Source organism: Lonchura striata, chromosome 19, assembly GCF_046129695.1.
Source record: "Lonchura striata isolate bLonStr1 chromosome 19, bLonStr1.mat, whole genome shotgun sequence".
Lineage (NCBI taxonomy): Eukaryota > Metazoa > Chordata > Aves > Passeriformes > Estrildidae > Lonchura > Lonchura striata.
In genome coordinates, this window is record NC_134621.1 from 8,182,662 (window position 1) to 8,205,260 (window position 22,599).

General features: G+C 44.8%; 1 protein-coding gene across 4 annotated transcripts in view; it reads left to right on the forward strand.

Annotated features, from left to right (window-relative positions):
* The window catches only part of RHBDL3 (rhomboid like 3), a 60,928-nt gene that overhangs the window by 21,627 nt on the left and 16,702 nt on the right, over positions 1-22,599 (forward strand). For 3 of the 4 annotated variants that reach the window (XR_004149016.2, XM_031506362.2, XM_031506363.2), the window contains one exon: positions 14,963-15,121. Coding sequence is in view for 3 of the 4 variants with exons in the window: in XM_031506362.2 (XP_031362222.1) it covers positions 14,963-15,121 (159 nt within the window). In the remaining variant the exon portion in view is untranslated. Of the gene's footprint in view, positions 1-558; positions 643-14,962; positions 15,122-22,599 lie in introns of all 4 variants that reach the window. The other variant, XM_077787381.1, reaches the window with a different exon arrangement.

Sequence of the window (22,599 nt, forward strand, 5' to 3'; positions counted from 1 at the left end):
TTCAGTGTATACTTACCACTGGTGTGCACAAAGACTAACATTGTCAGGGACTCATTGTAACTGTCCCAATTACCCTGATTTCATTTGCATAAGAAGATTGACCAGACTGTGACAGTGGCACTGCCTTGGCTGTCTGATATGGGACACTGTCATTTGGGAAGCAGGAAAGAACTGGAATTGCCAGGCTGGATGTGGGATGGGGAGAGGGAGACTGTTTTGGTCCCTAGCAGCACAGGTGCTATGGCAGCCCTTCCTGGAAGTAGGATAACTTGTCAGTTCCAGGCACTGCAAGTCCCTGACCAGGTCTGATTCAGCTGTAAGACCTGCCAGCTTCCCAGTTATGCAGATTCCAGATACCCCAAGCATGCCTGAGTGTCTGGCTTGTCCCATGCAAGTAAATCTTTCCCCTGCATAGTGTGTATGTGTGTGTTTATTTATTTTTTTGTCAGTGGGTGTTGACCGTGCTCAAATGCTTCTACACTAAGCAGTGGCCTTCCATGTTTGTCACTTCCCTCAGGCACATGTAACCTCTCCTCCTTGTGTTTGGATTTTTTCCAGAAAGGTAGCTGTTCCTGCAGGCAGGCACTAAAGCAAGAGAAAAGCAGCCGGGATGGAGCAGAAGTCAGGAAGCAGGCTGAAATGGTATGATCTCTTGACCCAAAGCAGTAGCTAGTGCTGGTAGGACTTGCTTGCACTGCAGCAGCTGCAGAGCTCTTGCTCCTCTCACTGGATTGAGAATTATTCATATTTTCTCTCCCTTCCCCCAAGTGCCACATATAATGTGATCTCCCTGTGCCCAGGCTGGCAGATGGAAACCCAAAACTCTTCTTTTTGCAGTAATGGTTCTTCATGGACTCAACTGGCCTGGGAAGCTTGAGAGCTTTGGCAGAGCAGCCTTTCTTTCCCCCTGCCCCTGCTGTGTGTGTGCCTGCACAGACCCACACCCATGTCTTCATCTCCCTGCTGCTTCCAGGAGAGACTCTTGCTCTTGGATATCTTTCTTGTTGCTTGTGGATATCACCAAGTTTAGTGTGCTTTGTGGAGATGCTTTGACCTTTATTCCATCTTACCCTATCCTTCAAAATCCCCCCTCTAGTATTTAGCAATTTAAGATTTTTATTATTTAGTTATTAGGTGGCAGTACAGTAGTGTGTCATGGAGGTGGCTGGAACACAGGCAGCTCATCCCAGCTGCTGTAGTATTTTAAGCCTCTTGGATCCTTGGGTGAGTTACTTTGTCTCTGCAAATTACTTTGGTAATTTCTAATTTGGCAATTACTTGTGTGAATTACTCTGCCTGTTTCCCAGTTCAAAAGTGGAACTCTTTATGAAGTGATACCACTGTGAATCATAAAGAGCACAAATTATCATTTCAAAATGCACTATGTCCTAGAGACCTAATTGCTAATGGCCAGATCCCGAGTCTCTGTCCTTACATTTTTGGATCTCTGAGAGGGCTTGATGATCCAGCCCAGATTTCCCAGAAATTCCTTTGTTCTTTCTTTGGCAGGACATGGAGCAGGGAAAGAAATCCTTACGTGTTTTCTCAGATGAGATGCTGCTTGTGCTCTGACTCCAGGACACTCACGTTTTTTGCCTGAAATTACCCACACTGGTATTGTTATGTTATGTTAGGCTAGGTGCAAGGAACATCAAAAAAGAAAGGGGCAGAACAGAGTCTCAAGCTGGGGCACAGATGGGCCCCTCATGGTTCCTCTAGCAACCCTTTAAAAGCTGGTTTGTATGTTTGACTTCCCTGATGTGTTAAAAAGGCAAACTAGGGTCAAGTCTTATATTTAAATTTCAGTTCTTTCCATTGTGTTTATCTTCTACTGTATTTCTGTGACCTCTCATTTTAGCTTATGTGTTAGTGGGGTCTATTTATAAGCAAGCAAACCAGATGCTCCAGACACTGAATTAGCTTTTAAATCATAGTTCATAACAATATGAAGTGAAATACTATGATTTAGGTACTTACACTATCTCTTTGAAGCTGAGTCACTGTGTCTTTTGCTTTGCATTGGGAAAATAGCTTTGGCACATATTTGTGCAAGGGTGACTGATGGACCTAGGAGGAAAACAGAGACATTGGCCACCCAAAGACAAGAGGAGGGCATCCAGTTTTCAGCTCTGCCAGTGAGGTTCAAGTAATAAGATGTGCCCTTTTAAAAAGCTTTGTTTTCCCCAGCTGTGCAAAGGGAGGAGGTAGATGAATAATAATACAGAGAGTTTTGTTTGAAACTCACCAAAAGGCTGGGGAAAACAGTGTTTTTTTCTTTTCAAGCAAAATATTTAATTTGGTTTGAGCTGAACCATCTGGGCACTGAATAGGAATGTAAATGATAGTTTTTAAGGAAACATTTTGAAAATGGCAATGTTCAGTGCTCTGGCCTTTTAGGACCTGAAGGAACTTCTAAACAATTGATATTCAAATCTAAGCCATAGTCTCAGGCAAGCCTTGGCATGACTGAAATATCAGAAAATCTCTTTGCTTGGAAAAGTTTTGTTTTGCAAAAAATTATCCTTGCTGTGTAAATGAGAAAAAAACCCTGCAAATAACACTGCTGATAAATATTATCTTGTGCATATAAACTGCATCTTGTCCTGCCCTCAGAGCACTGTTACACTTGCATATCTTGGTCTGCTGCTTGTAATTATCCTGGTGCTTTATCCTATTGGCTGTTTCCATGTCATTGGTTCAGTTTTGCTACAGCTCCCTTTGTTGGGGGCAGTCTGACCTTTGGTGGCTGTTGTTTGATTTGATCTGGGTTCATGAGAATTTGTTGGCTGGGAGCAAAGGAGATGCCCAATGGTGGAGGGATTATACAGGGGCAGATGATGGTAGCAGTGTCTGCTCGAGGCAGCTTTTCTGCTCCTGGATTAAAGTTCATGCTGTGTTACTTGTCTGTCTCTCTAAGGCCTTGTCAAGTCCATGTGGGAAGCTGTTCTGTCTGCACTATTTCACTTTGTGCTGCTCAGCTCTCTCCCTGCCTCATTTCTCCTCCCTCTTTCCCCTTCCATTCAAGCGGCATCTTTCAGTCTCCCCCATTCAAGCTCTGTCTTTGCTCTCTGCCCTGTGTAAAAGTTCCATGCCCTCCCTACCATTCATCAACTCTTGCTCATTCACCTCCCTGCTTTCCTTTCTCCATTCATCTGGGCTTCCCCTCACCCAGTCTGGGCTGCCCTCTCCTCCTGCCCCTTCCACTCTTCCAGTCCTTCTTTTGTGTCTTTGCACTCCTTTCTCTGTGGCCATCCAAAGCTCAGCAGTCTGCAGTGTGCTCTGTGAGGATGCTCTTCTAGAAGTTGGCCCCAGCTGATGAGCAAATTAATCCTCAGTGGAAGCCTGGTTGGACTGTTTTGGGTGGATTTGTCTCTCTAGTTACCCTGCAGGTGAGAAGATTATTTTCCCTCCACTTCCTGGAGATGCAGCATGATGCATGAACAGGAAGAGTATTATAATTTCCTAACCTTCCTGTTCAGTCTGGTCTTTTTGTCTCTCCCTCCTGGCTTGTTTCCCCTTTGTTTGCAGCAGTTGCAGCTCCCAGGTAACTCCTCGGGAGGTTGTTTGGATTTCCTCATTCCTGAGGAACATAACATGAATTCTCTTAATTATGCTGGCTCTGTAATTATGTTTGTTGCCTGTGTCTTCTCTGCTTCCTTCTTTTAAATCATCTACTTGGAGGCTGTATGAGTTTTGTCAAGCCATCTCTGCTCTCCAATATGTGTTTTAAGTGTTCACCAGGAAACAGAGCTTATCAATTGTATTAGCCATGGCTTGTTTTTTCTGGGTCTCAATGCAGCCACAACCCTATGCTTTTGATGCAGACACAGGAAATATGGACCACAGCCTTTGCCAAAGATTTCCCAGGTTGCTGAGCACCTGGTCCCCTGCAGCTCCCACTGTGCCAGCAGTGTGCATATATCACCCCATGGTATTGAAGGAGCAGATCTCTGCTGCAGTGTGGCAGGAAAACAAAGTGGCAGGTCTGGTGGCCTGTGGGTGCCCATGGGGGGGCTTCAGCTTTGAATGGTTAAACTGCAATCAAGCCAGTCTGGTTAAATAAAAGGATAGTATTAGAGCTTGGGAAAAGTAGATACGCTTGGAGGAAGCAGGTGCTCTGAAAGCTTGTGTGCTCCCTGTGCCTGTTGGAAATCTGATCAGCTCAGTAAGGAGACCGAAATGAGGTGGAGATGTGCAAAGAGAGGGGCTCTGTGAGTATCTGCAGGTACGACTGACAGGATGAGCTCTCTGTTGTGTGGGAGGCTGTGAAAGGACCATCCACTGCTGTCTCATGAGGTTAAAAGGAGCCCCTGATACAGCCTGGCAGGGCCAGGCTCTGGGAGGATTTGTCAATTATCTGAGAAGGATCTTTTCCCCTGGTAACTATCTCAAAGTGGGATTTCAAACCCTGCTGTGGTTTGTTGTCAGGCTTCTGTGTGTAAAAGAGATTCCCCCATTCATTGTGCTTGTGCCCCACAGAGATGTTGAACCTGGCAGGGCACATCTAGCCCCAGGCCAGCCCTGCATATTGTCACCTGCAGGCAGGAGCCTCTGCTCCAGCAAGGCTTGGACTGGCAACCCTGCACGAACAGCACTTCTTCCTATGAAGTTAGTTGTATTCTTGTTGTGGAGTTTATTTAGTCATGATTTGCTTTAAAAGGTCAGACACATTTTCTTTCTGTTTGAAAACTTGTGGCAGAGATAAGTCTGGAAACTGTTCCTTGTATCCAGTAAGAGCATATAGGAACCCAAAATGCAGCTTGATTTTTCTGATTTGTGGTTTTGCAACTTTGGCACTTGGACAAATCTCTTCTACCCTTAAACCAAAGCATATTTGACATAGCAGACACTGGTAAATTGCAAACACTGCAGAAATCACTATTGCAGTTCAATGCAGGGAACCTGCGGTCTGGGTGTCATCCAGGAATAATTTGGATAGATCACCTAAGAAGCAATTCAAACCACCACAGCTTCCAGCAGCCTGGTTCCTTCCTGCAGCCGTAACTCCTGTGATCACTCTGGAAAGATGCAAGTCAGGATTTCTTGCTCTGAAGCATTCAAATAGTAGAAGTTAGATAATAATTAATGCTCCCAGCTCCAGGCTGCATGTGAAACCAGCCTGTCTGCAGTACCTTTGAGATGGTTGTGTTGTTGTAGTGTAATGCCAGTGCCTACAAGACATTGCAAGGAATCATGTGATACCTCTGTCTCCTCTTCACAAGGCTGACTTAAATTTCTGCTCCAGTTTGGCTTGAAAAGTAGAGTTTCCTTGGTAGCTTCTAGTCCCCATGACTGAGCAAAGCCAGTTGTAAGACCAATGGGAGTTAAATACCTTTCCCAGTATGTTTAGCAGGAGTTTTGCTCCATGGTTGTTGCTCTAACCAGAAGTATGGTTTGAATTCCAGTACAGGTGGGTCATTTTGGCTACATGTGTGCTATGGCACTTGTTAGCTGGAGCTTTAAATACATCTGTTTAGCTTGAGCTTTTCTCAGCTCTAATAGCTTGCTGTCAGGTCAGAAGAGAACTATTGGGATCATCTAGTCTCTCCTAAAGTAGGCAAGAAAGTTTTCTGAGTGATTTTCTGCTTGACCTCAACCATACCTCCTCTCCTAGGAGAACTTGCAATTTAATTGTAATACTTCTGGTGAAGTTAGTGAGACATTTCTTTTGTTAATAGTAAAAATAATCAATTTACTGTAATCTAAGGCAGTCCAGTTTGACTTCTAGCCCCTACATGTGATTATACCTTTGTCTCGGTGAGACTCCTGTACTGCCAAATTTTTCTTCCTCTGGACAGTGATCAAGTCATTGCTTAACCTTCCCTGTCATAAGGTAATGAATTGAGCCTGTCAGTGCAGCCAGTCAGACTGTACCAGTAAAAAGTGCCAAACAGGTAAATGTCACCTCATTTACAAACCTGCAGGTCACGTTTCCTTTTTTGCAGGCAGTGTTACCTTGAGAGCACTCACTATAAAAAACGAGGGTTTTTTTCCCCTGCCAGGAGTGGCTGCTGCAGAAATTGGCTTTCCCCACCCTGTACACGGCTGGCATTCTTGGCTCCTGTCCAGATGGCTTTCTGTTTATTTTTAGTGTAATATATATTGTTTGCAAGTACTAGATTTACCAAAAGACCATGCTCACACTTAGTAAGTTGCTGCTTTAACTCACCTGTGAGCATCATACAGACTTTTCCTTAGTTTGCTCTGAAGTCACTGATGAGAATTCTGTAGGAGGAAGAATGAATTCTCATGGGACTCCATTAGTTGCATTGCCATGTGATGGTGGATTTCTGGCTTAGATTTATTTTTGAAACCTGTCAAATAGCCAGATTTCAGGATGTTGAATGTGTGGCAGCCTGAGTTTGTGTCACAGTAAATCCTCAGACTCAGGGTTTTCTGATGATGTCAGATGCCCTGCAGAAATCAGTCATACCAGCAACCTTGGCTTATGATCTGTGCCCAGTTTCTGCTTTCATCCAGATAATATCAACTGGACATAATCTGTTTTCTATGGCCTATTCTGACTGATATTAGGCCAGTCCTCCTTCAAGTGTGTGTTACTCAATATCAGTCATTTGTTCTTTTGCTGTGGGTTGCTGTTAGACCATCAAGACCTGCTGTACCCATTAAATTCTTGCCAGGCAGTTTAGGGAGCAGGGTGTGTGCCTGTCACTGTGATTGCATAGGAGTTTTAGAGCCATGGTTGAAAGGGCTGTACTGCTGAGTCAAAACTGGAAGAAAGGGAGCAAGCAGATCTTGATGTTCTTCCAGTGTTCCCAGACTTGCAGAAAATCAGTATTTGTAATGACTTTTTAAAACCTTTTGGATGAAAGTTACCTTGACCTGCTGATTCAAAACTAACTTTAGCAGCTGCTGTGTAACATTCTCCAGAATTACTGCTGGGACAAAAAGTGCATCATCATCATCATCATCATGTGATAGAGATAATTCATTGGACTTTTGTCCACATACAAAACAGAAACATTTCTACTCCTCTGACTCTTTCACACTATGCAACTTTTTCCAGATACCATCAGACCCAAAACCTATTTTGAATGAGAAGACTCATCTGTACTAGCATAGATGCAGCTATGACAGGAGACATTATCCATATCCATAGCAGTGAGTTTTACAGAAATCTTATGTATGATTAGTTGACCCAGGGGTAAGCAGGGATCTGACTGCAGGAACTTGGTGTGAAATACAGCCCCCCTGAACAGCTCTTCTCACTGTTGTGTGTCAGTTTCTGGTTTGCTTTGGGTCTTATTATTATTTTCTTTGTAGCAGTAGTGATTAGAGTCTGTTTCCCAGATGTGAGATTGACTGTGCATGCTTATGTCTTCTGGTGAGTTATATAATGCAAATCAGTGCAGCATCTCGCACAGAGTGCGTTGCATTTTGGATCTGAATGAAGTAACTTATGTATTATGTCCCCTCATGATGTAGAAGCCCTGAGAGATGTAATTAATATTAATAGAGAATTTTGAGATTTTCCAGTCAGATATGTCTAAAACCACCTAAACAATAATTATGTGGTGGTGAATGAGAATATCACATGTCTTATGATACTATGGATATTGCTGTTTTCAGCTTTTGATATTTAATGCCTTACACCATCCAAATGAAAAGTGGAGTTTATTTTATCTAGACTGCAGAACTCATTGCTTCAGGAGATTGTGGAGGCCTAAAAACTGGAGGAATTCAAAAGGGAGAGCAAGAATTCATACATTAAGAATGTTGGGGCCAGTGCTGACAAGCAGTTCTGCAAAGTTATAAACCCTTTGCCTCAGGATTTAAGAAAATATTTTAACTGTTCATGTGAGTTTGATTACACCAATCCCTAGGTGGTCCCTTGTGGCTTCATCTTGTCCACAGTGTTGGGAATGAGAGATAGCACCAGAGCTTGGGCTGGTGCTGTTGGATACATGACTCACCTCTGGGTCGCAGCCTGCCCAGCCTGTTACTGCCCATGTAGGAATGTACAGCATGGCCAGTGCTGGATCAAGATTGAAAATAATATTTTCACCTAAAAAATTCCACCTGCGACTTTTTAGAGTGCCTCAGCTTATTTCCAGTAGTCTTAATGCACTGCAATAAATAATAAAACAGGAAGAAGCAGAGCTGGAGAAGGCTCAGTCTATAAACACGTCACTTTGCATTAGGCCTTGTGGCGTAATGGAGGGCATCTCCTGCCACCCATGCTGTCTCGTTAATCATGTCATTATCTCCCTCACTTTCAGTGCTGCATCTCCTTCCCTGTCAGTGATGCTGGTAATGGAGCTTTTATTTACCCTGGCTTCTTTCTGAGGAGCGGCTCTGGTTTCAAAGCCAGCACAGTAGTGTATTTTGAATAATTTAGTTCTGGGTGGCTTGAACACTGTCTGTAATTCCCCAGCTGAGACTAGAGGCTTGTTTCTGGGAGTATTCTGCCAGGAGGCTGATTTGGAGAGAGGCAGAGGAATCACTCAGAGTGGTGGGATGTTGAGGTGGCTGAGGACTGAAAGGCCACTCAGTGGGTGCTGTGAGTTGCTTCTCAGCTCTGTCCTCTCTTAGTGTCTTGGCAAGGATTTGCAGTAAGAAACACACAGGCAGAGGGTGGATAAGGAAGAGAGTTGTGTTAAAAATGAGCATGGAGACAGAAACATGAATTTGGGTACCTGTCTGAGCATGATAGCCTTCCCCTTGCAAGCTGTAGGTCAAAAATTACTGGGGTCTCCATGTGTAGGATGTACTTGGCCTGTGGTGGTTACAGATCAAGGGTGTGACCTCTGTAGAGTCAGAAAGTTCAGAGTGATGTCCAGCTGTCCCTGGCTTTGGAAAGTTTGATCGTTTCCTGCACCTGAAACCCCTGCAGAAGGAAATCTCTGTTCACAGTGTCCCTGTGGTGCTTGGCCTGGTGGCCTGGCAATTGCCCTTTGCCATTGCAGGCATCATCTGGCCACACTCTGAGCTCTGCACAGCCCTCACTGTGCTGGATCACACAAACACAGGGGTGGTGCCTGAGCCCTGTAGATGGGGAGGTCACAACACCACACAAGTCTGTGGGCTCACTCCAGCAATCTTGGCAATACCAAAAATCAAATCTGGCTCCAAGTCCTCTTTCCAGTCTGCCTCGGAACTGAAGAGTGGCACACTCATGAATCTTTTGATTCTCTCACTCTTTTTGAATCTGTGCTTCCACTGTTTAGATGAAGCGCTTCTGCAGAAGGTAACAACAGATGGTAGTAATGTAGGTCCCTTCCTTGTCTTTATGCCTAAGACAGTAGGAGAAATAAATTAGAACAGAAATGCCTCTATAGATTAGCCAACTAGTTCACGAACCAGGTCTTTCAGGCTGTTCTGGTCTTCAGGGAAAAGAGAATCTTATACCAGCCCCCTCTATCTCCACATTGCATTGTGCTTCATGCAGAGACACCCAAATCCAGGTGACAGGCCCTCTTCTCTGGAATGCCTCCTGGCTGAGGTGAGAGCTGAGCTGGGCAGCTCTGTGCTCTCACTGCATCTTTCCTGAGGAGCAGGTGTGTCTGGGAACACTGCTTGGTAAGGGACTATCCTCTGTGCTTAAAAGCAATCTGGCTTTCGAGAGCTGTGTGATGTTTCTAGCCCTCGGGTTCACCTCAGGTCAAAGCAATCTAACATGCCCTAAAAGTACTGCTGGACAGCCCTTAATCACTTTATATTGTCTGGGCAGTGCTGAGTAAATTCATTATTTACAGGGGAGGTGAGTGTGCATCACTGGAGCCAGCACTAATGTTTTACTATGTGTGCTCAGGCAACTCAGATGAGGTGACTTTAAATGGTGGGAAGCTGGATTTCAGGGTGGAGGGAAATGCATTTAGCTCTGACTGGCCTTACTCTCTATTGGATCAGGATTTCTCACATGCACTTCTCACCTTTGGAAGAGAGAACAGGATCATTAAGCATCCCTAGATTGCAGAGACTGCGCCACCTAACATCTGAATTCCATCCAGCAAAGCTCAGAATGGTGTCTGAAATCCTTGGAGATGAAAAGATGTTGCATGCAATTGACACCCCCTTTCTAGTGGAAAAGGGCCTACATGTAAATAAGAAACAGGCCAACTATTGAGAGCTCATTTCTGGTGGGAAATTAATCAGGAGTTGTCATTTCTCTATAATAGGGAGGAGAAGCTAAAGCTCAGGGCAATTTCTTTGCAGAATCTCCTAGCCTGGAGCACAGCTGGGGTCAGTGACAGGAGGCCTGACACTGCCCGGCCAGTCTCTCTGAAAAGGAAAGACACCACCAGACCTTAGAATTATTCAGATTTTAAGGAACTGGTTCAACGCAAGGCCAATTTCCAAATTAGATTGTTGCTTGGAGCCTTGTCCACTGGGAAGACAACTGTGGCTTCAGTGATATCGAGACAAAGCCCTTCAATGAGAAGTCTATGGGTAGTAGCAAACTCTGTTCCTGAAATCCTAAAGCCAGCCAAGGATCCTGCTGCTGTGCCCAGTTCAGCTGTTGACTCTCCAGCTGCCCCCATGTTCCCGAGGGCTGTTTGCCATGGGCAGAGGAGCAGCTGGCTGCACTCTGAAATGTCTGCGTTTTCCCAAGATACTCATTGTCTGTCTGCAGCACCAGCCTCCACCCTACTTGCTCACTCAACCGTGGCTGATGTGTCTTTAATTAAAGAAGAGGAAAAATTTGAGATTTCGTTTTCTTTCCTCAACTGAATTTCCTATTTTCATCACATTTTGTGAAGTCCCCTCACTTTACTTTTGTCTTGTAGTTTTGCTGTGGGACCTTTTGTGGTGTGTCTCCTCTAATAATTTAAGGAAGAAACAGGAGAAAAACAGATTGGTTTGGGCCAGGGAATTAAGATCCTGGGTCAGATGGCTGCTACGGTCATTAACATATTTACATTTTTGCTTAAGAGCCTCGTTGAGGATCAAGGGAGTTAAGGGTGATTGTCATTGAAATGCGGATGAAACCTTGCATGAAATCGCCGTTAGTGTCTTATTGTCCGTGGGGACGAGGCGGGGCAAGCGGCTTCCCCATCGCTGCTCGCTCCGTGCCGGGCTGGTGGCCGGGCAGCAGGGAAGGCTCCGCGGTGCCTGTGCGCTGTGGAGCTCGGCTCCCCGTGGGGCTGGAGCGGGCTCGGCACGGCCCTGCTGCTGCCTCGGGCACTGCCTGTCCTCGCCTGAGACCCTGGTGCTCGGCTGGGCTTGTGGGACGATCATGGATAAATGCATGAAGCGGCTAGCAAAGGTCAGTTGCCTCTCTTATAATTGATGGGGTTGAGTGTTTTGAGTCTGCTGTCACATGTTTTTTGCACTGGTGCAGCGTCACTTGGAGTGCTGTTTGTAGCATATTATGGCATATGTAGTCATATTATGGAAAAGATATGAAGCTGTCAGAGAGTGTCCAAAGGAGGCCACGAGGATAATGCAAGGTCCTGAGGGAAAACTTTGTGAGGAGTGGCTGAGGTCACTTGGTTTGTTTGGCCTGGAGGAGACTGAGGAGACCTCGCTGTGTTCTTCAACATCCTCATGAGGGACAGGTTCTGATCTCTTTGCTCTTACGACCAGTGACAGGACTCAAGGAAACAGCTAGAGCTGGGTTGGGAAGAGGTTTAGGTTGAATATCTAAGGGTGATTGTACACTGGAACAGGCTCCCCAGGGCTGTGGTCACAGCACCTAGCCTGTCTGAGCTCAAGAAATGTTTGGACAACACTCCTGGGCATATGATGGGATTCTTGGGCTGTCCTGCATAGGGCCAGGAGCTGGATGGAGCATGGAGGACTTGATGATTCTAATGGGTGCATTCTAGCTTACACATTCTGTGACTCTGTGATTTGGCATGTGTAGGAACACAGGATATGCAGGGCCTGCTCAACCCCTTGATTTTTGTGGGTAGCTGTGATATCAGAAACAGGGCTTGAAGAAGTTTTAAGTATTGGTGTGGATTTTGAGTGGTGACAGATGACATTTTTATATGCTTTTTATAGAGAAATGTTGTACAATTAAAATTGTTTAAACAGAAATAAGAGGACTTTGTTACAACTGGGGTTGGCAGAAAACATTCTGCTCCAGGTTGCGGAACCTGTGCTCTGGCCCTGCTCTGAGGTATTTGAGTTCAGATGTCAGCTGTTCATCGTTCATCTCGTACTCTCACATTGTTCAGATCCACAGTTATACTTCAAAGTTACTTCTAATTATTATCATTAACATGATGCCAAAAAATAATTATATATAATAACATGGAAGAGGAGAAGAGACTCAATAGCCAAATTACACTACAGAAAACAGCAGCTACCTTCTGCCACTGCTTTGATTTTTGTGAAGCAAGCAGCAAGACTTCAGTGAGCTGAAGGAGAAATGATGTTGCCTATTGGTGTGAGAAAGCAGCAGATTCACTTGTAGCCACCAGACAGCTACAGCTTCAGCTGTGCCTTTGGAAGCCAGCAGCCAGTAACAGCAACATCCTGAGTGACAGGATGTATCAGCTCCAGCAGTAGTGAGTCTGAAGTCATTAGTGTGTCCTTGTGGTGCAGCCGTTGTGTAATTTCTGTTCTTGGTTACAAAATGCTTCTTTTTGGAAGGCTTGAAAGCAGAACAAAATCTGAGAAAAGTGGTTTGTGATCTCAGCAGCTCTTTTGTTCTCTGGAGGCCTGCGTGCTTCAGCTCTGTATCTCATCTGCCATTTGAAGGAATAGCCATGTCTCCTGGGGCTGCAGCCCTTGGTCTTCCTACAAAGTCAGTGACCACACAGCATGGGGAGAGTCCCACATTTTGGGTGCTGACCTTGGCCCTCAAAGTAGAGAGATACTTAAGCCTTCAAGGAGCAAATGGTTTTATCCTAGACAAGCTAGGTTCTGGCATTTTAAATATCAAGACACAGTTAAAGTCATGCAGTTAAGTAAGATGTTGGTTCTCAAATGTTTTAGAGAAACAGGAATGAACAGAGCAGTATCTATGGGGTTGCAGGTCTTAGATCCATTCACTGAATGACTCATCTCACAGCTCCTACAAATTCCCCTTGAGAAAGGTCATCCCAGGTATTGTGCTAATAATACTTTATTTCCTGGGTATGTGTGTCTGGGATTGAGCACCACAAACAGGCTGGCCTGAGAGTCACAGCAGGAGCCAAAACTCATCAGAACTGAGCCCGAGTGCAGAAACCCTGAATTTTGGGGTTGGTTTTAGGGTTTGATCTGTTAACTAAAAGCATCAGAATGGGCCAGAGTAGGGGAGCTAAACTTCTCCAGGGATTAATATTAAGCCTTTGTTTAACAGTAAACAGCTGATGAGATCCACCTTTGGCTCTGGGTGCCATCTGTCAGGGAGGTACATCCAGGCCACCTCACAAGGGCAGGACAACCTTTGGCAGAGAACAGGAGAGAGTGCCCAGCTCTGACTGTGCACAGGTCACTTGGTTTATCTTGTTATCCTTCTTCACAGAGGGGCTGCTGCTTTGACCAAAGGTATATAGCCCTACTCCAGCAAGGACCTGTGACCTCCCCTCCTCAGGTTAGACAGCTCCTCCTCAGCCAAGCAGCTGGGGACAGCAGAGCAGTGGGACAAAGGTGTTCAGGCCAGAAGGAGATGGAGCCAGATCCTCACACATGGGCACCACAGCCTCTAAACAAGAGCCCTTGCCTGAGGCTGGTCTGTTTTATAGCAGTTCTGCTCACTGCAGAGCCGTGCCAGCCCTGCTGCTGGCAGGCTGCATCCTCTGCTACATCCTCCTTCCCACCCCCTCCCTTGCCAAGGCACTTCACCCCGCTGTGTTTGCTCGAAGGCCCGGCGCCTGTTCAACTTTTGTTCTCCATTAGGAAAGAGTGAGGATTGATAGGACCTTTTTGGCTCTGCCAAGGTCCTATTATGTCCCAAATGTTTCCATGAAAAGACTCCCTCCTGACCACCCTGCCCCCTGACAGCCATTCAATCCAGCCAACAAGCTTGATATCATTATCTACAAAAGGAGGCCAGCAAGCAACAGGGTCTTCACAGCCAAGTTTGGGAAATCAAAGGCAAAATCTCCCAGCAACAGGGAACTGGTAGAGATCAGACTGCACCAGGGCTAGTGTAGACTGGTCTGGCAGCTTGCAGCCACTAGTTTTCCAAGCACATCAGAAAGGTGCTCGGCGTGGTGCCAGCACTGGCTTTGTCAGGGCTGAGGCTGTGCCCTGTGAGCTGGCAGCCCCTCACAGAGTGCCCTGGAGGCCACTGGAACAGTCATTAGTTTGGACAGCCTTGTAAAGGTGCCTCTTTTCATGTGGCATTTCTAGATTAGCCACTTAGGCTCAGGGAAAACAGTGATGTTTTTGGTCAAAGTGGGATTCACTCCAGGTCTTACCTGGGACTTTCCTTCTAATGGCTCTAGTTTACGTTCTCCAAATGGCATGTGGCTGCTTTATCACTTTTAGTTTGACATGGTGTTCATCTGCTTTGCTCCCTGTCCAAAGATTTTCTTTCCCAAGTGTCTTAAAATAGCTCTTCAGCAGTGAAAGCACTTACCATAGTGAAGGCAATCTGTAGAGATGATCTGGAAAGGTGACTGTCAGAAACACTGAGCACGGAAAGGGCTTGAGGAGGGCTGGCATATTCCTGTGGTGCAATTGTGTTAGGAAATAGGGGAGTAAAACTGTTTCCAGTGCATTTATCTCACAAACTGCATCTCTGGTTTGCTTGATGTTCTAGATAGAAAGAGACATAAAAAATAGATGAGAAATGATGATGCAGAGGGCAGGAAGGTGAAGGGAGCTAATGTAGCTGAAGCTTGGGTAGAGATGGAATGGTGGTGTGGATGATGGTGCCTGGACTCACCCCACTCTGCAGCAGGGTGCTTTCCAGTCCCTGGGTGATTGCAGGGCAGTGTCAGCAAAGCCTAGAGCAGCCCCTGGGTCCCTGTGGGTCTGCAGTGGATGATGAATGCCTAGGAGGACAGAGTTGTGTGTAACATGGTGTTGTTAATTGTGGCACTCTCCCCTCCTCTCCCAGTTTGATCCTGACAGCACTGGCTACATCAGCACTGAGAAGTTCCGCTCCCTTCTCCAGAGGCATGGCTCGGAGCTGGACCCCCACAAGCTGGAGGTCCTGCTAGCCCTGGCAGACAGCAACTCTGAGGGGAGGATCTGCTACCAGGACTTCGTCAACCTGGTGAGTGCTCTGGCTGGCAGGGCCTGACAGTCCTTGGCTCTGCTTAAAACATGGGCTGTTGAGGGACAGTGTCTCTCTCTCTTTCCCTCCCTTTATTAGCACCAGTGTTTGCTGCATCACATTCTGCATGGACTTGCTGAAGTATTCAGTGGTGACTGAATGCTTCAACAAGAGTCAAATTACTTCTGAGTTTTCCAGGGAAACAAATTTGCATGGGAAGGAGCTGTAGGAACTGTAGTAATATAATGAAGCAATGGCTGCTGCTACTTTGGAAGTTTTTGATCTCAGTATCAGTTGTAGCTGCTATAATGAGCTATTTGTTTGCAAGCAGAGGTCTGTCAGTCTGAGTGTCTCCTGTTTTATCTAGAGATTTCACCACTTCCAGACAAAAATATATAGATAACATGTTGACATGCTAGGTGGAGTGGTATTGCACTGCTGTAGGCATCAACAGCAACAGGGATAAAGTGTTTCTAGGTCATGTTCATTTTATCCCAGGTGAGGTGTCTCAGAGTACATGACTCATTATTTGGATGCCTCTCTATCTCTACTAATGAGTCAATTAGTGAAGGGGATCGCTCTGTTTCTTGTCAAGGCAGTTTGTTGAGTCAACACAATTGTAGACATGTGTTGTCAGGTGTCCAGTATAGCTTAGAAATGTTGTTTGCAAGATATCTTGGACACTGGCCATTCATAGGCTTTGCCTTGTTCTTATTCTGTCATTGAACACCTGAACCCCAGCAGATTTAGTGCAATATTAATATAAGCCTGGGTGACATAGAGGAATGGAAGTTGGTGGCATCTCTGAGGTTTCTGTGGAAAGCTGGATGTGTCCTTTTTGCAGAGTACAGTAATTTGCATCTCTGTGTTCTGCAGAAATGTGGGGATTTGATCCCTTCATTTGTCGTGGTCACTCATGCATGTGTTTGTGGTTTAGAAAGATTTTTGCGTATGTCCTGTTTTCACATTAAACAGAAAAGTATGATAACGTGGCCCAGCTGTCAAGGATCATGACCTCCATCAGGCTGTGAGCAATGTCAGGGTGAAGTTACTTTGCTGGAATGACATAAACCTGCTGTATCTAACCAGGCAGTCTTGTAAGCCCCTTGCCCATGTCTAGATACACAGGAAAATAAATGCCGCAGTTCTTAAACAGATTTCACAGTGTGAGGTTTTCCTCAGCTCACACACCAAACAGTGTGGTCCTCAGTGCTCAACAGAGTATTTATAGTAACAGCTGCTTGTTCCACAGTTGGGGATATTCAAAGTACTGTGCAAGCGTTCACTAATTGGGCTGCACAACATTTAGGTAGCAGGAAGGGGCATCATCGAATTTCTTTTACAGAAATGATGGCCTAGGGCCAGCCAACACATTGGCTACAGGCTCAGGAATAGAACTGGGCTTTCTTCTTGCTCCACAGGGCTTGGGAGCAGCACAAACTAATGAGAGGTAGGTGGGAGCTGAAATGCTTGGACATTCTCCTCCTTTGGGAATAGGAGACGGTGCCAGCTCACACCCAGGTGATGTGGTTTCTGCAAAGCTGCAAATTTCCTTCACTACTATTGAATGACTCCTATAAAGAAGCCATTGATTTTCCTGTCATCAGTCTCTCTATCCTTGTCTGCATTTTTTGCACTTTCTAATCAATAGGCAATGCAAATGCCAAAACATTAAACTACTTACAAGTGACATCTCTCTTCTCACTTCTCCTCTAGTTTTTATTGATTTCCAACATCCAAACTTTTTTAGGGCTCCTTCTCTTTTCTCTGCCTTCTGGAATTTCTTTTGAACTTCCTAATGGAAAGAAACAGCACAATTGATACAGAATCACTGAGAAATTAGGGATGTCCTTCACCTCCTAGCTGTCAATCCTTGGTGTGGTGATGTTTAAGTGCATGTTTGTGCTTGATGATCATTAGCCCTCTCTGCTTTATGCTCAGGTTAATTTGTCTGTTTCAGTAGCTTAGCAAGAATTGACCTGCTGCCAAAAATGATGGTGCTGGGTGTGGGGATGGAAAGGCTGAACTTTTACAGAACCAGAGGCTTTGCAAGCAAGGCTCTCTGTATGTATGGTTTTCCTTTTCTCCAGCATCATTATGAGCACCAAGAGCTCTGCCTGCTCTCTCAGGCACTGTGATCCCCTGCTAAAGGCCTGCTATTGAGCAAAGCTATGTTATCCTCTGATGTCCAAAATGTTTAGTGAACTTCTAGATATATCAAAAATATAATTATAGGACTTCTCACCTTAATAACAACATCCATACATATGCCTGCTCTCAACAAAGCAACTTAAATTTATGAAATTGAAAGTTTTAAAATATGAGATTAGACCTCAGAAAGCACTTGGGAAATAAATTGAGAAATTAATTGATTCAAGGAAGATGAAAACTCCTAGTGTGATCTGCAAACAGAAAAGGCTCAAAAAGATCAGATAGGCAACTCATTGGAAATTACTTCTCCTTTGTGTGTATGAAATTCAGCTCATGTAGTTGTAAAACACAATGCTGCAATCATATTCATTTCTGTTTCTGCACTGTGGTTTGTAGTAATGGCAGAAAGCAGTTTCACATGGGATTTCTTTATGCTGTGTCTGAGACAGTGCAGAGTAGCAGAAGTGCTTCCTGTACAAGTGGAGACATCTTGTGCATCTCTGCTCTCTGGTTGCTTTGCAGCATTATGAAAAGAGATGCACAGACAAAATTCTGGCTATGAACAGCATGGGCCACAGGAGGAGATAGTGAACCAAGGTGTTTAACTAACTTGGCTACTTTTAGAGAAGAGACAAGTCAGGAGTTCATTATACCTGAGATATTATTTGCTGGGATTCTTGCTGAACAGCAGTTGCTGTTGGCAGTGCTGGATTACTTCACATAATATCCTGTGAACTGTAATAGAGCTTGCAGTAAGTAGTAAGCTCTAAGACAGAGTTCATGTGACTTGGGAAAAACAAAACACTGCTGCTTCCAACAGAAATGTTTAGCTGTGACTTTGTAGTAACTTGAAGTTGATGTAACACCTCAGTAATGAGCAAAATATATTAACTAATTAAATGCATATCCTTTATTTTCCAGATCAAGAATCACCACCTGCTTTGCTTTGCCATGCCTTGCTGGCTTCTAGGAACAGGCTAATTCTACCTTATTTTTAATGTGAACAACACACATTTTTGAAGCACTGTCACAATGTTATTTGAACCACTATGTTAGTCTTGTCCTGCAAGCAGTGTTCTTTCAAGTAACCTTCCAATTTGAAAGTGTTTTACCTTTTCTATTGGAACTGCTGGAAGGCCTAAGCCTGGCAAATTTAATAGGAATCAGGCAAAACCTTGAGTAGGGATAATTTATTTTGTCTCTCCTGCCTCTTTCTTTGAATCCCTTGAGTAAACCACTGCTTGGTCAAACCATATCAGAATGTTGGTATTTGGTATTCAGGTTTTTTCCCCCTTTGATACTATTTGGGAAAGTGCTACCAGGTTGCCTCAGAGGATGTGAACATCTGTGACAGATGAACTTAATGCTGAGATATGCATTTTGGGAAAAGCTGTCTCTACCCACATTAGCATTTTGTAGAAGTGTGGGCAGAGGGAAGGAAATAAATGTGAATCTTGAAAGCAAAATTGATTGGAGAGGTTGCATTTGTAAGTAAAGTGGGTTATAAAACTGGAGCTGGCAGAGACTTTTAAAAAGCTTGTGCTAACTTCTGATTTAATGTTCTGTGTCTTGGAGGATCAAAGCTGGAGAGCTGAATGCACTGCCTGTAACAGAGCTGCATGTGTTTAAAAATAGCTCAAGACCAGTCTCAAAGATGCCAATACGTAATCGGCAGAAATCCATGTTTTTCAAAACCTTCTGAGTAAGGCTGAATAAAACTATCAAAAGGGTACTGTGCCCCACACAAGCCCTGAAATTGGAGATGGGGGAAGTACTACATGACCTGGCTATTGATTATCTTAGCCACAGTACTACAGATATCCAAGGAGCACAGAGAAATTGGTCTGCCAGTGGGGATGGACAATTTCCTTTGCAAGCTGCAGATTATCCCAGAGTAATTTTAGAGTGCCATGTGTGCTAAACAAAAGCAGGGCTTTGTACTTCATCAAAGTTTGTCACTGTTCTACTCTTGACATCCTAAATGTTGACACTGTCAGTGTTGAAGTCAGGTTCAGATCTAAGTAGGAAAAAATTTTCCATTTGCACAGAGGTATCAAACCCAGCCCTTGAGCAGAGCTCTAGCACTGAGCCTTGGTTTGTTTTGGCAGGGTGATACCACAGGACAGAGATGGCAGCACCTGGGTACAGTCAGTTCAGCCTGGCTCTTCTGCAAGGGAAATTTCTTTCTCTCTGCAGAATACCATTTTGCAGGCAGGAAGGACTAAAGTAATGTGTTGTTCTCCACTGCTATCTTCTCTCTTCACATACTGTTTGCTGTACCCATCTGCTTGGAGCTTTAATATCACACTCATTAAAGAAGTCCTAGATCGATTGTGTGAAGAGAAGTGCGGTGGGCTGCCCTGGGCTCCTGGAGCCAGGATAATGTGCAGGCCAACAATGGGCCTAGTGTTCTTTCAGCTGATGATTAAATACTTGGCTCATAAATACCAATATTATGTAATTCCAAAATCCAGTCAGCAAATTGTGACCATATGCAAGACTCTGTTTGGGAAGATTTGAGTTTTCCAAATTCAGTCTGAGGAACAAAATAGACTTCTCATCAAGAATTGGTGAGAGCAGCAATACTGACTTAATGCTCTCTCTCTCCTCATGCCCATCTCTTCTTAGCTTGATCCAAAGGCCTCTGTGGTCATGTGAGTAGGGCCAGGATTGCTGTGTTTGCTTGAGCCCTGGCAGTCATCTGTGCTGTCTCTTTGGAGATCACTGGTCCTTGGTGCTGTGGGCAATACGTGCAGGTGGAGACCAGCAGGATGTCTCCTTCCCAAGAGGCCTGATTTTAACGAGGGCTCAGTACGTCCTCTCATCCACATCTTGAGGGATTGTGGAGGCTTTTCAGCATGTCTGGCACAGTCCTGACACTGTGTCCCTGCCTCATCAGGGTGTAAGACCACACCAAGACTGCAGCATGTAGAGGGAACCTGGACTTTCTCTCCATATCCTTTGCTCTAAAGAGGGTCTGGCAAAGATTTTCATGTCCCTTCCATGTTAGCTTCTCTCTGGAAGGAGGAAGACAGAACTTTCTGATGAACAGTAGCCCAGTTTCCCACCTCCTTGGGAGAGCCAGTAGAGGCTTTGGTCATCTGAGGTATGACTTACAGTGATCCTGCAACATTTTGCTCTTAAATCTAAGAAGACCTTTCCCTTCTTTTGAGGAACATCTTCAGAAACATCATGGTGATGAATTTGCAGTGCCCTGGCTGTTTTCTGGGCTCCATGGGCAGCACAAGCATTATTGCAGAGGACACTGGACTGGTGGGGCCGTGCTGAGTTCAGGTGACTGAACTGAGTCAGTCCCTTGGAACAGTTAACAGACGAGTTCAGGAGTGCCTCCCTTAGGCTCCTCTTCTCAACAGATGCAAGGAAATCTTTGTTACAATCCTAACCATGGACATCAGCAGCCTTTGGAGTTTCCTGCCCATCTCCCTTGGCAATCTCTGCACTGATGAGGTGATCATCTACCAAGGACAGCCAGCACTTCTTGATGCTGAACTGAAATTATGATTTTCCTTGACTCTGGAAATTATTATCTTTTCCACTGAAGTGCTGCAGCAGGGAAAAGCACTGACTGTTTTGTGGTAGGCAGGAAATCCCATTTATCACTGTAATTGGAATAAGCAGATCAGCAGCTCCAGTCAACTGTCTGGTATCTTCAGGCAATTTTATCGTTTCAGTCTGAATTTATTCTTGCCCATAAGATGGGGCAGAGCCAGAGGGAAAAGAATGAACTTTGTGAGGGAGCACATACAGAACATCTCTGAAAGGCTGTTCTGAACTAACTTGGAGTGAAGCTTTCTTCTGTGGACGCAGGGAGGTCATTAGGTGGCTAAAAGTATCTTTGAAACAGAGGTACATCTCTTATCTGGCAAAGGGCATCTCACACATGTTAAGGAAAGCCTTGCACCTGTTGGATGTTTCTCTATGAAAATACTGTCTTTCAGTATGAGCAGGCTTTCTTAATGCAACAGAGGACCACAACAATTTTTTTCCCCTCATTTCCCCTAGTTTTAGATACAGACTTCTGGATGATAGACATGAGAAGACTGAGAGAGAGACTTTGTGGACATTTTTTTTAATCTTTGTTTTTCTGCTTTTTTTACAAGAAATGTTCTTTTACAAGTGTTTTCTGAATCAACAAAGGAAAGAGACAGCAAAGGAGAAATACCAAAATGGAGAGAGTTGTTAGGATAAAACATCTTCTCACTGAAACAATTCAAAGAGAACAGCAAAATTTTCCCCAGTTAAAAAAAAATACAAGAACATCAATTGATAGTCAATGCTCCTCTGTGTTGGAGGAACAGGCTACAAATGCAAGCTAAGGAGGGCTGGGCACAGCAGGTCACAGTGCTATCACCTCAGATGGCCCCTTGCCTTCCTCCAGTGATTAACAGGAGGTGGCTCCCCACAGTGATTACTGTATTTAAGCAGCTTGGTCCAGCTTGGAGCAATTCCCTGACTGCCTGGCCACTGAGAGCACAAGCTCTGGGATTTGCTGGCTTTGGGATATCAGCTGAAACCAGCATGATCCAAGACAACTGGGAGCCAATGCTGTTGAGTGTCTTCTCTTGCTTGGTTCTGAGAGGCTGCATGTGCTGGTGGTTTGAGAGCAGTTGGCAGTTCTCTCAGAAGAAGGACCAGGCTGTCATGTTTGCTTTGCTGCCTGTTACAGTAGAAGATCCCCCTGCAGCAGCCTATGTACACAGTGATGCTTTGGAGCTCCCTGACAAAGATTCAGCCAGTACAGACAGTGGTTCTAAGTCAGCAAGTTTGTTTGATATCAGGGCTAATTAACAATCATGCAAATCTTGGAGCAAGCTCTTTCAGACCTAGTTTGTTCCCCCACCCCCAGAAGGCTAAGCATAAGATTCCATCTGCCTAACTTGCAAATGCAATTGCTTTAATTATGCATCCAAACTGGTAAAGTGTATGCTCAAAAAGATATCTAAATCTATGCATGTGAGGTGATAATGCAAACACAAATTAGCTGTAAGCCTGTGCCATCTCAGAACCTGCCCCCTCTGAGGATAACTTATGAAAGAAGCCTTGTAAAGACTTGCAAGCTTACAAGAGCTAAGACAGCCTGTACAGCCGATTAATTTGTTGTTTCATGCTGTTGTTCAGACAGTTTTGTTTTTACACAAAGAGATAATTTTCTTTGCCCAGAGCTAACTCCTACCACAAAGGTTAGATGTGCTGTGAAAGTGCCTGCTGCTCCATTTGAGAAATTTCCTGCCCCAAGACAGCAGCGAAGTGTGATAGAGCAGGGGGAGCAGAAGGAAGGAGGACAGAGGAATATGGATTGTGATAAT